At 27.6% G+C, this 13,984-nt stretch overlaps 1 protein-coding gene across 3 annotated transcripts in view; it reads left to right on the top strand.

Annotated features, from left to right (window-relative positions):
- LOC107444761 (carnitine O-palmitoyltransferase 1, liver isoform) overlaps window positions 1–5,408 on the top strand; it is a 61,297-nt gene extending 55,889 nt beyond the window's left edge. For all 3 annotated transcript variants that reach the window (XM_043051787.2, XM_016058980.3, XM_071186810.1), the window contains exon 23: window positions 1,441–5,408. In XM_043051787.2, the coding sequence (XP_042907721.2) occupies window positions 1,441–1,509 (69 nt within the window). In that variant the 3' untranslated portion in view covers window positions 1,510–5,408. The remainder of the gene's footprint in view (window positions 1–1,440) is intronic.
- The last annotated feature ends 8,576 nt before the right edge of the window (window positions 5,409–13,984 follow it).

Here is a 13,984-nt window from a genome sequence, read left to right as displayed (position 1 = left end):
GTGATGTTGGTTTATGTGTACAACCATGTTTCAGGATTTATCATACAACAGCTAAGTTTTAACATCTTTTATATTGTATTTTTATTATTTAATTTAAATTTTGTATTATCTTTCTTTCCTTTTTCTTGTCTTGTAAAAGTAAACTGTTTTTAAATTGCAACGCGTGCATCATTTTACCCCACCGAAACACCGCGTAAGAAAGTTCACTTGAGCGAAAAACGGTGGCACTGGGGAGTGAATCACGTAAATTTTACTCGGCAGTTAAGGGGTTAAATGCTCTATTTGCAGGGCTGCAAACTACTATTATGCCTTTTGCAAAATATATAGAGAGATGATCAGCAATTAAATATCAAAGCTTTTAATTTTTTTATAATTTTGCCTACTTTTAAAAGATTCACCATGAGAGCAGGAAAAAATGTCACCAATTTGCATTTGTTTTTATTTTGTAACAATCACTTGTAATTTTCTTTTTTAAATGCTCTATTTGCAGGGCTGCAAACTACCATTATGCCTTTTGCAAAATATATAGAGAGATCGGCAATTAAATATCAAAGCTTTTAATTTTTTTATAATTTTGCCTACTTTTAAAAGATTCACCATGAGAGCAGGAAAAAAGAGGCATTTCGTATGAACTACTGATGAGAGTACAAAACTGACTTCGTATGAGAGTACAAAATAACTTTTAATAAAATTTACAAAACAAATAATCATGCATCAAAACATACATTTAGCTATTGCTATAAGAAATTTCCCCAAAAATTTCCCGCAGCCTTGTTCTGGTTGAAAAAGTGTTTTTTAATTTTTTTTTAAAGTTTATAAATATATAATTATTTATATTGTTTTGTGCTTAAAATTATGCAATATATTGGTTTTAAAATTTAGTTTTATTATTTATTTTAACATTAGAGTTAATTAAAAGAGGTAAGTCTCCAATTAGTATATTCATATAAGAAATACTAAAGATGAATTTTGTTATAGATTTCTAATTCTGGCAGCAGTGTAAAAACAAATCTTTGGCTAATCTTCTGTTTTTCTTTTCTTTAACCTTATTGTTTGAAGTCCATCTTTGCAATTAGTCAGATTTTGCTCTCAATTTGTAGGTTTGGAGTTCTTTGAACTGATTCACTTTGCTTTGAAACAACTATGGAATGAAATATTTTCATCCTTGCTATATTTATTTTTTAATTAGATTATTCACTTTTAGATTATATTTTGCAATTAAATTTTAGAAAGGTCACTAATTTATTTTAAAACCATTTCAGTAATTATTCTGTCATATTGTCATATCTTTTCAAATAGTCATTAGGTTTAAGCTAATTAAAAAAAAATTAATATTATCTCTAATAAAAATTCTTTTTTTCATAAAACTACCTATTTAAGAAATATGTTTGAACTTAATATTTGATAATGTAATGTTAATGTTTATTTATTTTTTTACAGAATTCTGAGAGGTTTAAAGGACACATTGAGAAAGCTCTGGCTGACATGAGAAGCATGTTTGAAACGTAATTAATTGTTTGACTGGTATTGCGTATTTATTCATGTGTTTGGCTACAACTGCCATTTTGTGCCTGTGAAGTAGTGGAAGAAGAAAGCTGTATTTTATCGTTGTATTCTTAAAGTTGCGTATTAACTATTTTTCACTTTTTAGTCTGGTAAAGTCTGCTAAGCAACACTGAATTAATATTTATGGACATTTATTTAATTATGTTTCATCTTTACTGAAAAATATATATATATAACGAAAAATTATTCTGCCTGCCCATATATTGAATTTTATCTGTGATTCATTTTAAATGTACTAGTCTGTTCTATTTGCGAATTTTTTTATTATGAAACTGTTGAAACTTTAAAGGTTTGTCATTTAGTTTCAAAAATTGCTTCAATAGATTTTTACAAAATCGTGAACTTTTTTTATAATTTTTAATGCATGAATTCCCTACTGAAATGTGTGTTATCTGTGATGTTATATTTGCTATTTGATAACTTAAGTAGGTTCTACTGGATACATTCACTAAATATAATAGATACTTAATTATTTGTTGCACAAAGCAAAAAATAGCAGTTCTTAGTAACTTTGATTTCATCCTAATTAGTTACAATAACCTGATTTAGTAATGTATCATTCCTTCATAATAGATTATCATTCATTGATATTTAAAATTTCTAATTTAATTCTGCATATCATATTTCAGTTAGCTGATATGAGCTGTATCAATTAGCATTGTGTGAACATTAATCATTGGAACTTAAAATATATAAAACTTAATTTTATGTAATGGGTATAAGATAAGTTTCATAATGCTTAAAAGAAGACAATTAAAGCTTTGACTGAATATGAATGTTTTAAGATACCCATATGAGCTTTTTTAAATTTACATTACTTCTTGTCTTTTATGTTAACTGTAGAGTTATTTGATTTTATTTCCTCATATGGTTTATTAACTTCTATGTTAAAAAATTTTTGCTGTGAATTTGAGAGAAATCAAAACTGTTCCTAAATAAGGTGCTCATTTCTTGGATTATCTTTCCATTTAACACTGAATCCTTTTACCACTATTTAAACGATAAGTTTTCTTTAGTATTTGCTCTGTATGGAATTAGTGTTTAAATTAGGGATCATTATTTACGTTTTTTTTAGTGTTTATTTTGTTTGTTTTGTTAATTTCATTTCATAATTTAGTATCATTTGTTATTACATTTTGTCAATGCAATTTGTTTATTCGACCAAGAAATAATCACTTAAAAGTTTTGCTTCATACATATCAAGTTGATTAATTCATGTAATGTATAGTCACAAGTTTGTTTTAATGTTAACTAATTGAAAGTATTGATGGAAATTTTTTTTTTGTCTGCTGTTTGTTTTATGTTTTTTAATATATTTAGTCTTTATTTAGAAGTGTATTTTTCATTCATTGTTCTCATTTCTCTTAATGGTACTACTTACTTATATTTGGGGGAAAAATGTGTTCAGTTTTGCAATGATAGATTACTAAAGACCTAAGGCATTAATGATATAATAAGCTCTATATAAATAAGGATAAATTAATTGTACATTATGTTATACCCCTTTAAAACTACTTGTTAATTTCATTAATATTTTCTGTTTTATAAATATTTTTTAAAGTAAGGAAAGAAAATGTAAATTTAGATGCATTGTACTGCATATGTTGTTACTTGAAAATTATTAATAGCTATATTTACAGAAATAAAAAAAAATGTGTTCAAAATATTAAAAGATTTAATCCTTAAATATTAAAAGCTATTAAATGAGTCCTTTAGTCTGTTGTTATTAACACTTAATCGATATTCTGATTTTTTTTCCATGTATTATGTATTTCCATGCATTATTCAGATTTGCTTTATTGAAGCCACTAGTTAATGTTATTCATTATTGTTATTCATAAATGTTATTCATTTAAATTCACATGAAGCCTCTGTAACAGAATTAAGGCATCATGATGGCAGAAACTGCTGGTTTATTTTTGACTGAGAGTCATAAGTATTTGTCATTGGTTCGGCTGATGAATCCTAGAAGTTTTCCATCTCATTGCAGAAGAATACGGAGGTTTCTACTACTGGCCATGTCGTAATGTTTCAAAAGGTTTCTTTTAGTGTCTCCTAGGATTCATCAAACTTCCTAAAGAAATAGTTGCAATTTATGTAAGTCTGTACTAATGAATGAGTAATGTGTGTCCTCATAATCATTTAATTTTACCTGAATTATTGCACAAGCTTATGATGAATATGCTGGGTCATGACTAGTTTTTTTTTTCAATATATTATTATTATTATATTTGTGTTGATAATCAAATCTTTGTCAGGTCTATAATGTGCACAAATCCCTGTTGAATATTTTTTTTCTTCCATTTTTAAACTGAGCAAGAAGTACCTACTCATTAAATCATGTTCTGATAATGCTATTAGTGGCAGCTTTAAAAACAATGGCAAGTGTTGGCAAGGCAGCTCCTTATTTCCTCTAATAAAGTTTGTAATAATAAAATTAGTTATCCAAATGAAATTAAGAAGCAGGGTTTTAATATTAATTCATTTTTCCCCAGTAGAACACCGAAGTCAAGCACCACTAGCTGCGGTCAGTAAGCGGGTGGGTGAACACTTTGATCTGCCTGTGTAGGGACTGAGGGTGCACGGTATTGTTCCTCTCTGAACTGTTTCACTGTAAAGTGCTAGACTTCGCGCCCAGGTCGTTGAGTTACTATGGCGGAGGAGCAATCCTCCTTTCAGAGGAGCAAAATTGTGATGGCATGTCTTCGGATCATCTTTAGGAATGTTTCCCAGACTGTCGCCAATAGTCCATTGTGCAGCTCTAGTGCGACGTGAATAATAATACCTACCTGCCTAATATTAATTTCACATAATTGTTTATTTTTGAGTAAGATGGTTTTAATTTAAACAATAATATAGAAAAAAAAGGGAATGAGTTTTAGTCAGTAAGTAGTTATAAATTTGTATTATGATGCAGTTTTCGCTGTTAAATGTTTGAACTTTTTAAATCCTACAAAAATTTGACAAAATTTTGAGTAGCAAGCAAAGTAAAAGGAAAAACTCATAATTTGGGTAATTTACTAAAAGTTAAAAATAGAAGGTCTCTAGTACAAAATTCAATTAAAAAAATATTTCTATATATTCATTTGAGCTACTTGATAAGTTTATAAGTTTTATTTTATTCTTCAATTTATACATTTTATTGTGATTAAGTAGTTAAAAAGTATATGTTTTATTATCATGTGCCTGACCCCTAGGCATGATTGTCATTAGTGATGGGTTATCCAATGGAATTTAGAAGGAAAGCACATAAAATTTGCAATAATTTAAATTTTATTGGAGTTCTTAGAAATGTTTTTAAATTCTTTTTGTCGGATTATTTTCCGAATTTGATACACTTATCAAAGTACAGTGCGGTTAGTGAATAGACAGTTTATTTTTAAAATTGTAATTAATAATATGCGTGCCTTAGCATGATCAATTTTTGCTCCCTAAAAAAAAACAATTTAATCTGTTGAAGGCATTTAATGGCCTAGCAGTTTGTTTCAGATTATGTGATGAAAAAACATCTACTGGTATCTTTTAGATTTAATGTGTCTCTTTTTTTTGTATGTAGTGCTTTAGATTATCATAAAAATAAAATGTTGTGTTTTTGTTAATGTTTTGTTGTTTGGTTTATATTTTTTTCACAGCTTAACATCTAGAGTAGAAAATAAACATTACAAGATATGTAAAGTGATTTTATCTGTATTACGGTTAATATTGTATATGTACGTCCCTGTTGGGGAATTGTTGCCTCACTTAAAAAAGATGTGTTAAAGAAAAATGTCTAATAGCCAAAAGAATGTTGCTGTATTCTAACCATCATAATTCATTTTTTACATTAAAAAATATAAACTAGACTTTTTGATTTGTTTTCTTTACTGTAGGAGTTTCAGTTTCTTCTTTTTAAATTAATTATAACTTATTTTGTAATATTATGTACCATATCAAGGCGTGTTTGATGTGAAAAGACATGTAACTACTTGGTTAAATATTGTTTCAATCATGAAAAATTACATTATCACTTATTTTTTTATGCTTAACCTACCACTGTTAAAAAATCTTTGAGAGTTCTCAGATCTTAGTTCTTGATGAAGGCAACAACAAAAAAAGTGGCAAGAAAATTACAACATAAATTCTCTATTTTTGGAGATGAATAAAACCTTATGAATGCTTGGATATAATTATAAATTAAATATACATGTAGTTCTATAAGTAAAGATTCTTGTTTTTAAAATACAGTGTAAATGTATGTATATTGCAAAATAGTCTTCCAGTTGTTTCTCCTAAGACTAGATAATTTGTGAGTGTATGCATATATATATACACTAATAATAAAGACAAAAATGATAATAGAAAACAGAGATTACCGAAGAAAATTAAGAAAAATATTTTATTCACTGCTCATAAGCTGCAAGTGCATAGAACTTATAAAATAAGTTAAAAATATAAAGAAAACAGGGAAAAATATTTTTTTAGAGGAAAAGAAAAAAATATTAGAAAATATTTTTAAAGAAATATTTACAAAAAAAAAAATTTAAAATTAAGTAAGAAAAGAATAAATATTTTCCTTATATATTATTTATCCTAACTTTTATAAAATATATATCTTTTCCTTAAAATAAAGTAAGGAAAAGTTTTTTTTTCCTTATTTTCTTTTCCAATTTTTTTTTTTAATAATTTTTTCTTCTCCTTTAAAAAGTCTTTACATCTTTTTCCTTGTTTTCTCAGTATTTTTAACTTGTTGGGAGAGAGAGTAAAATTTATTAGAATTTTCATCTGAAACAACCATTCATATGACGCAAAATAATGAAACGGAAAAAAAATCTAGCATCAACTAAAAATTACTATTCAAAATTAAATTTTTTAAAAAAAGCAATAAACAACTTCGTGTTAAAAAAGATTTAATTATATACATGTCCTTCCAGAGAAAATATTCTACAACGAAACCAATTAATTGAATCAAACATGAATCAAAAAGGAAGGAGGAAAGTTTTTTATCACTACACTATTGTTATTAGATTTCAACGTTGGTTGGATAGATTGTGGAAACAAATCAAAGTTCTAGATGAAAATGATTTCTAGCGACTCAAAAAAGAAGTTTTAAGAACAGCCACAGGCCAAAATAAAGTTTTAAAAAGTAGCCTGTTTAGTTAAAGCAAAATAAGTATGCAGAATCAAAATGGAGAAAAATAACAGTTGTGAATGAAATATAATTCATTTATCTTGACTATACTATTTATAAATTCGAAATTATGATAATTGACATCAAGCTATACAGTAATTTGTGTTTAAAAAACTTATTACAAAAAAAAAAATACCTGTCTATTGAAATATCAGAAAGTATGCAACACAATATGCACCAATATTTTTCAAGCAATTTTTGGGAAACACATACTATAATTAATATTTGAAAAACCTATTGCAAAAAAGAAATATATATATATATCCTATTGCAATAAATCTATATCATATTAAGAAAACCTATTACAATAAAGATATCAGATGGCATGCAACACAATATACACCAACATTTTCCAAGCAAAAGTTTGTATTTAATTGTAATATAGAGTGACTGCGGTCAGTGTGTGGGTGGGTGACCACTTGGATTAGTCTGCGTAGGGGTCCTCGTTAAACTGTTCTACCGTAAAGTGCTCGACTTCGCGTGCAGGTCGGAGGTACCATCCCCTCTGCAGAGGATCAAAATTGCGATGACATTTCTTCGGATCATCCTCAGGGATGTTTCCCAGACGGTCGCCAGTAGCCCATTACGCAAATCTAGTGCGACGTAAATGAACTACAACAAATACAGAGCAATATAATAGATGAGTTTTCAAAATGTCAGGTACGGTGATTTAGATTCATTAAGAGGACGCCATAGCACGCGAGAAACTTTTTGTCGCAAATTCTCTTTCCTCTCCATTTAAATTCATTCAAGTACGCCATACTACGGGAGAATTCATTCGTCGCAAATTCTCTTTTCCCTCCATAACTAATTTAAAGTAAAGAAAAAGTGAGTTCAGACAGAAACCTTAAGTAAGGCATGAAGTTTTAATCCCTGGGGGGGAGGGGAATGAAAATATCAAAATGAAAGCAAATTATTAGAACAGAACTTCTCTATTCTGAGTTACCTTCTCATGATTATTTTTTTTTCTTTTCATATTTTAAAAATTTCTTTTCAGTATTTGAAACTTCGTGGCTTACTGTAGGTTTGTCTGGACTCACATTTTCATTATTTTAAATTTGTTATGGAGAAGAAGGAGAATTTGCAACGAAAAATTTCTCCCGTGGTATGGCGTTCTCTTAACTAAATTCAGAGTCTTATGACTGTAAGAGGATGTCCTACTACAGATGTAGTAGATGGCATGTAGGAGCTATACAGCCTAGGCCTCCATCCGGGACCACCAAGTCAGGCAGATGTAAACTACCAAAGAGGGAAATAAATTTGAAAACATTTCCACATTTATCTTCATAAATTAATCCACACGAGAGATAGTCAGGGTATTTCTGGTCATGACACTTGGCCAAACACCTAGCCCCATTTTTAAGGCTCTATCCTTGAAAGGCCATAATAGGAAAGCCACATAAATGTGACCCTGTTCAGCCGACGTGGACAACGCCTGAGCTGGTGCACGTTTCCAAATTTTTCACACCAAAGCCAACACGAGGAATTTCAGCCACGACAGATTTAAGGTAGTTATGTCGGTTGACAGGATCGAACTCACTATCCTAACTCTCCAACCAGCGGCGTGAGCGAGGCTTTAAACGACTGCGCCATCGAAGCGCTGCTTATGGTAAGGATACAAAATTATCCCTTGAACTAACACCTTACCCCTAGATTTAATTAAGGCTTTTTGAGCACAGTTAAAAGAAAAAACTCGGTAATTAAAAAGCATTCTATACAACAACAACAAAAAAACTTTTTTTTATAATTATTTTTTATTAATTTAATAATAGTTTTTTAATATCGCAATTTTAAATTAAAAATCCATAATTTCATGGAAAAATTATAAATAAAAATCCGAAATTTGAAAACGAAAATAGTAGCTGTGAAATAATATATAATATTAAATAAGATTCATAATATTAAATCAAGAATTTAGTCGATTTCACTCAAATTTTGTAATTTCGTAATTCAAAATTAATTAGGTACGAATATGCTTACCTAGCATTTTAAAAAGTCTAATTAATAGTAATAAAAAGTATATTCAACAATTATATATTTTTTAAATTATCTTAGATGGTCTTTACAATTGTGTGCTCTTGAGGGTCACGTATTCAAATCCGTTGAATATGGCCATTTAGACAAAGTATCGTTTTGTTCGCGATTTCGCAACTTAAATTATCGTCTGCTCAAATTAATTAGCCTCTTTAAGTTTAGACCCTCGAACTTAAAAATTATTTAGTTGCTCCGAATTTTACTTTGCTCTACAAGTTCAAAATGGAAATTACAAAAGGAAAATAATAATAATAATATTAAAATGAAAAATAAATCCCGAAATTACTTTTGATCTAATAATCAACTTGTCACTTTTACACATAAAAAGTCCATTTTTGTTATTTGAGTATCCCGATTAATATATGCTAATAAAGCCAACAATTTACATTACAAAATGAATAGACCACCTAGAAACAGTGCCTCCTTATGCATGGGCACACCCGGGGCTCAGGGTCCTGGGCACTCATGGGGTCCTTGAAGTTCTTACATTTTATAAATTGTATTTAAAAAAAAGGCTAAGAATAAATAGTATTGCCTTATATATTTTTTAAAATAAATATATTCTCTTTGTATAAAGTGTGTATTTTGGTTTTCCTTCTACAAATAGTGATTGATTATCATGCGAACACCAATAATTTGAATAGTTAATCACCAGGAAAACTTAAAAAGGCAAACCAAAATCTATTTTTCTACTTTTCAATGAAGTTTTCAGGTACTCAACTCTCACTTCCTGTTCAGTTTGCGGGTTCATACGCACCTGGAAAATATTAAAAAGTGTTAATAATGCTATCATAATTTTTTTTTGTTTTTGTTTTATCATACCATTTTTTAATTCTTTTCAGGTACGTACGAACCCTGTTTTAGCTTTACATCTAAATTCAATGAAAAAACGTTTAAATAGAAAGGGAACAATTTCAACAAAGTTTTAATACAGAATTGGTACCACAGGTTTTGTTTTCGATTCCATTATCATACAATTTAGATCTAATCATTTTGCTGGGTTGCCGTCGTATCTTCATCCATCATAAAACTATTTTTGAACTACTTATTTAATTATTGGCTTACAATAAAAAGTCGTTAAATGTTTTTAGCCGAGGACCCAAGTAGCACCTAATATTAGATAACATCAGAAAATCGGTAAAATCTAACGTTATCTTGCTCAACTTCTAATAATAGAAAGATACAAGAAGTCGCTGTTTGCTCTGCATTATATAATATTAGATTCTATGCAAACTAATATTATCTAGCTTTCGCCGTAATATTATTTTGCATTAGTTTTGATGTTATATAATATTAGATTTTGTATTTTCTGATGTTATCTTGCATTGCTTTTTATTTTTTTGGAGTCAGCAAGAAGATTTGGATTGTAGTAGAATAATTCGGCGATATAATTTTACTTAATTTTCTGTATTGCTGTGAAGCAGTAAAACATGGAACAATAGTTTTATAATGTCTTTCCATGCATTATTTACTTTAACAACAGATGAATACTAAAAAAAAAATTCTATTACCGAATTCTACTACCAACTATTTTCCTTCCTCTTATTCCAAATTATATTTTGGATCCAACTGATTTTTATGAATGAAATTTTCAAATTTAATTCAGAAATAATACTTAAATTGATTAAGTTTTCATTTTTTTTCTATATATCAAGATTTTACTGATAAATTTTATATCATTTCAAGTGTTTATAGTTAATTTTAAAATATTCCTAATTTTTTTTTTAAATCAAGTCAAATTTATCATAATCTCAATTGAATTTGCTTGTTTATAAAATATATTTCATAAACGTCTCTACTCTCGTAATTTATAATATCATAATTACTATTATTCACATTATATGAAATTATATACAATTTCATAATGTGAATATTTTCTTAAGTTTTTTTTCCACCCAATGTAATTGTAGTTATACTTTCATTTAAATTGAGTGTAAATTTCAACTTTAAATAATTTAAAAATAACCAAATTACTTACTTCCAAATATTTTTCTTCAATTGAAATTGAAAATAGAAATACTTGTGCAACGTAATTTTTTTTGTACCTGAAATTTCACCTAACAGAAAAACTTAAACGAAACCCAAAGACATCTGAAGAAAATTTTTCAGGCAGTGAAACCAGAAAAGCATTTAATATTTTAAAATTAGTTATTAAATTCTTATTAAGAAAAATTACATGGCACATCAGAAAAATGTAATAATTCTCGTTTTTTTCAACACCTCTTTTTTTTCCAACCGGAATTGGATTTCTAATCTCTTTATTACCTATATCATTAACCTAATTCTTACTCCTTTTTTGTAAAAACGTTCTGTGCAAAGTTGTTACAGGTCTGTTTTCTTACAAGAACTTTAGTTGGATGACAAAAGTTCTTACACGCATTAGTTAGATGACTTACAATACCTAAAATTTTTGTCGAAATCTTCAGGTGTTTCGAATTTTAATTTTTTTACAGAAAAAGTTTCATAGAACTGATGTAATTTTCGAAGCTAAAAACTTATCTCCAAAAACAATTTTAGTTAGAACAAATAATTATGCAAAATAACTAAATAAAAAAAAGACAAAACCATATAAAGAAATTCTAAGTTTCGAAAAATAATATAAGCATTCCTACAATTTTATTCGCTATTTTCATTTTATTTCCTTATTTTATAGTAAACTCCTCATAAGTGTTTTGAAAATGTCAGGGACTCATGCATAGCATTATTTCCAAAAGTTCCAAACTAAATCTAAAGCCTCTGGACAGTCCATAAAGTTGAAGGAAGAGTGGAGTGGAGTGGACAGAAGGAGGCAATTTCCATTTTTATATCGTCTGTCTCTTTCAGAAACGAATAAAAATAAAAGAATAAAGGCCTAAACTGCTGGTCTAGCTTTCATTCCTTTTTTAATCTCCCTTGAGAAAAGGAAACGAGTTGAGTTGTGTTGAAAAATGGTTTTTCATCACTTCTTTCGAACACTGAGCATTATCGTTTTTTATTTCACTGTTCTCGCAGAAAGAATTATTCTATGCCAAACGATCACAACGAGGAACATTATTAATGCAGAATTAATTCTTATTGCTTTTTGCCGTAAGTATGATTAAATTATATATTGATTTTTTTTATATGCAGTTGTACTTGGATGCATTTAACATAGACTTTATTAGCTGAGTTTCACTATCATAAACTAACATAAACTTTAGAATATTAAAGAAATATGAGTTCAGGTCACTTAAACAATTAAAAAATTTCGAAAGACGTTTATTATTTTAAATATTCCTGAGAACCAATAATTAATTTAACCAGATACAAGTAACCAATTATATTATACCCTTTAGTAACCACCAATTAGCGGCTTCTTAAATATACATCTATTCTTAGGTCTTAGTGCAACTTAGTGTTTCAGTGTAGGACAGGAAGTTTATAAGAACATCAAGACGCAAAAAAGCAACAAAAAAAAAGGGGGAAAAAAGTGAAAAAATTATTCTAGCTTTTAAACCGTTTCTTATCTGTAAAGAAGTAAAAAAAATTTAAATATAATTAGATGATTTTTATGAAATATACAATAACCCCAATAATTTGCATTCGATTTACTTACAAACTTTAACAAAAGGGAATTTTATTTATATTTAATGTGTTGGAAAGTATAAAACTGAAAAAAATCCAATGTACAATGTGCAAAATAAAGAATGGAGCACCTTCATATTTTATTAGATCCAATGATTGAATCAGCTGTCAACCGACGAAAAAAAAAAAATAAGTAGGAGACAGGGAGACACACGGAATATTTATGCTATTTATCACCCAAAAATTTTCCATATATTTTGCAAAATTGACAAAACAGTTTCTCACTCTCTTATGTTGAGTTTATGAAGACAAAAACACTAGAAAGTTAAATAACAAATAAAAAAAAAATGGTGAAAAAATGATTTTTTAATTTTTATTCTAATTGCAACTTTAGATTATTTTAATTTATCGTTGTTAGGTCTTCCATGGTTCTTAGAAAAATGTAAAAGTGTTCTTAGAAAAAAAAAAATTTTCGGATACAACTAATATGGTAATAATCTTGGCTAGTTATTATCATGTCGTTTTTTAGAGTAATTATTTAGAAAAGTGAAACATTTTATAAAATATAAATTTTTAAGGATTTTTTTTCAAAATTTTATTTATTAAATTTGATGAATTTTGTATAGTTTCAAGCTTAATGAAAACTACTGATTTAACTTACTTTAAGGTTTTTTTTTTATTTTTAATAAAAATATAGATTATGAATGAAATTTCATCATTTTTTTTAAAGCAATTATAATGAAATACCCCTAAGTTACGAACTATTAATACCTCTCAGCTGTCCTTTATTATTGATTTTTAACGTTAATTTATAAAATAAAAATAAAATACGATTTAATTAATAATAAGTATTAATGGTTTTTTTGAAAAATAAGTATTAATAATTTTTTGTTGCTATATAAATATAAAAACATAATTTTAATGCAATTAATCATCTATGAAATAGTTTATTTACATAATCAGGCGTTTTCTGTAGAAGTTTTAATAAATTGGTAGCGAATTAAAACGTATAACTTGTAGCAGTGGCGTGCCAACTTTTTTTTGACTGGGGGGGGCGAGCCAATGCAAAGTCATAAGCTTTGCTTGATTTAATATTTTAAAGTTAGTTGTATTATTTTAATATTGTAATTTGTCTAATTGTAATTATCTAAACTATTTCCGTTGTTTATGACGACGATGATTTAACTATTACATCCACACCAATTTAGTTAACAAAAAATGATTTATCAATCCGAAACTAATTAAAAAGAAAAAAAGTGTATTAAAATGTAAAAAATTTAATTAATGAATTTTGTAATTTTACTCCTTTAAACTTGTTAATGCTGAGCAATACATTTTGTCGATACATTTTAATCATAATGACATAGAATGGTTTTTCGCTCCTCAAAAACATATTGAATTAAAAATAACTTGTTATTTAAATTTTGATTCTAGCATAGATTTGAATTTAATCATGAATATAAATTTTCAGTTTACAAAAAAATGGAAAATTAACTTTATCATAATTTTAATGATAAGCACAAGGTATAAAAACATTAAAATAAATGAAGGAGTAAAAGAGATTGATTTCTAAAATTAAATCTTATTTTAAAATGACTTTGAATTTTAACAAGTCTTCTGATTTTTCTGGTTAATTCCAAGGTAAAGCTTAAAATGTATACAAAGAAAAAAAAA

The sequence above is a fragment of the Parasteatoda tepidariorum genome, chromosome 10 (assembly GCF_043381705.1).
Source record: "Parasteatoda tepidariorum isolate YZ-2023 chromosome 10, CAS_Ptep_4.0, whole genome shotgun sequence".
Taxonomy (NCBI): domain Eukaryota; kingdom Metazoa; phylum Arthropoda; class Arachnida; order Araneae; family Theridiidae; genus Parasteatoda; species Parasteatoda tepidariorum.
Note: the sequence above shows the minus strand (reverse complement) of the source record. Positions and strands in the feature narration are given on the sequence as shown.